The following is a 2295-nucleotide window of genomic DNA, read 5'->3' on the forward strand; positions in this document are numbered from 1 at the left end:
AGCTGGCTCTCAGTCTTTAGTAAACATAAAGAAACTCATGCTGGAAAGAAATTCTACAAATGTGAAGAATGTGGAAAAACTTTTAAACAGTCCTCAACCCTTATGACACATGAGAAAATTCATACTGAAGAGAAACCCTACAAATGTGAAGAATGTGGCAAAAGCTTTAGTAGGTTCTCAATCCTTACTAAACATAAGGTAATTCATACTGGAGAGAAACTCTACAAATGTGAAGAATGTGGCAAAGCCTATAAGTGGTCCTCAACCCTTAGTTATCATAAAAAAATTCATACTGGAGAGAAACCCCACAAGTGTGAAGAATGTGGCAAAGGCTTTAGTACTTTCTCAATCCTTACTAAACATAAGAGAATTCATACTGGAGAGAAACCCTACAAATGTAAAGAATGTGGCAAAGGCTTTAGTAGATTCTCAATCCTTACTAAACATAAGGTAATTCATACTGGAGAGAAACCCTACAAATGTGAAGAATGTGGCAAAGCTTTTAATCAGTCCTCAACTCTTTCTAAACATAAGGTAATTCATACTGGAGAGAAACCCTACAAATGTGAAGAATGTGGCAAAGCCTTCAGCCGGTTCTCAGTCTTTAGTAAACATAAGAAAATTCATGCTGGAGGGAAATTTTACAAACGTGAAGAATGTGACAAGGCTTTTAAACAGTCCTCAACCCTTACTACATATAAGAAAATTCATACTGGAGAGAAACACTAGAAATGTGAAGACTGTGGCAAAGGCTTCAACCAGTCCTCAAGCCTTATGGAGCATAAGATAATTCATACTGGAGAGAAACCCTACAAATGTGAAGAATGTGATAAAGACTTCAACTGGTCCTCACACCTTACTGCTCATAAAAGAATTCATACTGGAGGAAAAACCCTACAAATGTGAAAAATGTGGCAAACGTTTTAATTAGTTCTCAACTCTTACTGAACATAAGGGAATTTATACAGGAGGGAAACCCTACAAATGTGAAGAATGTGGCAAGCCTTTAAACAGCTGTCACACTTGATTGTAGGTAAGATAACTCATATTGGAGAAAACTACTAGAATAAACCATGTGGCAAAACATTTAACCAATGCTCATGACTTATTGCAAAGGAAAGCATTTATACTAGCCTGGGCAACAGAGGGAAACTCTGTCTGGAAAAAAAAAATTGTGAATGCCACTAATATCTTCCCACATCTTACTAAACATCAGAGCGTTCATACTAAATAAAAGCATTAAGAGTGCAATTACTGTCACTAGATCTTTCAGAAAATAAAAGCCCTTAAAGTACAGAAGAATATTAATTTTGAGGAAACACATTACAAATATAAAGAGGGTTGTAGTATATTTACTTGTATCACAGATTTTATTGTACACATTTTGTACTACAGGAATACCTGAGGTAGTTTTTCCAACTTTGCTCAACATCAGGGAATTTATATTGAAGAATAACCCTGCAAATTTAATGAATTTGGAAAAACATTTTTTCAAAAACTACTGATTATGAAACACAAAAGAGTTCATATTAAAATGTATTTTTGCAGATATATAAAAGTAAAAAATATTTAATCCAAAAGTAAGTTTATGTCAATATGAGAGAATTCACAGTAGAAATATCTGTCTCAAATTTCAGACATTACACTAAATCAGACTGCTGAATATAGGAATAAATCCAAAACTAAAGTTGGTAAAAAGAAAAATTATTTGTTTATATCTTTAAAAGAAGTAGATTTTGAGAAGTTATAATTAAATTTAAAGTATACTTATATCTTAAAAATACAGATTTTTTTTGGCCAGACACAGTGGCTTATACCCATAAGGTCAACACTTTGTGATGCCAAGGTGGGCGGATCACCTGAGGTCAGGAGTTCAAGACCAGCCTGGCCAACATGGTGGAATCCCATGTCTACTAAAAAGAAATACACATGCGCCAAGCATTGTGGTGTACACCTGTAGTCCCAGCTACGTGGGAGGCTGAGGCATGAGAATCACTTGAACCTGGGAGCCAGAAGTTTCAGTAAGCTGAGATTTTTGCCAGTGCACTGCAGCCCAGGTGACAGTGAGACTCTGTTCCCCCACGCCCAATAAAAAGACAGCTTATTTGGAAACTGAATAATGATGGAATTCAACTCTTAAATTGCTTCATGCTATTTCTTCATTTCTGTTGCATTCACATGTAAAAGAATGTGATCAATTCTTTTTGCATCAAAGATTTGGGAGACTTTTATTAGGTGGTCATTATTTATTACCTTTCTTATGGATGACTGAGGACATTAAAATGTAAGATGCAT

At 35.1% G+C, this 2295-nt stretch overlaps 1 protein-coding gene across 1 annotated transcript in view; it reads left to right on the plus strand.

Moving 5' to 3' along the window:
• LOC105529216 (zinc finger protein 728-like) overlaps window positions 1–1027 on the plus strand; it is a 45612-nt gene extending 44585 nt beyond the window's left edge. Inside the window, 2 exon segments of the mRNA XM_011966310.1 lie at window positions 41–885; window positions 887–1027. Coding sequence (XP_011821700.1) covers window positions 41–885; window positions 887–1027 — 986 coding nt within the window.
• Window positions 1028–2295: the final 1268 nt, after the last annotated feature.

Source organism: Mandrillus leucophaeus, unplaced genomic scaffold (genome assembly GCF_000951045.1).
Source record: "Mandrillus leucophaeus isolate KB7577 unplaced genomic scaffold, Mleu.le_1.0 Scaffold755, whole genome shotgun sequence".
In the NCBI taxonomy this organism is placed as follows: Eukaryota; Metazoa; Chordata; class Mammalia; order Primates; family Cercopithecidae; genus Mandrillus; species Mandrillus leucophaeus.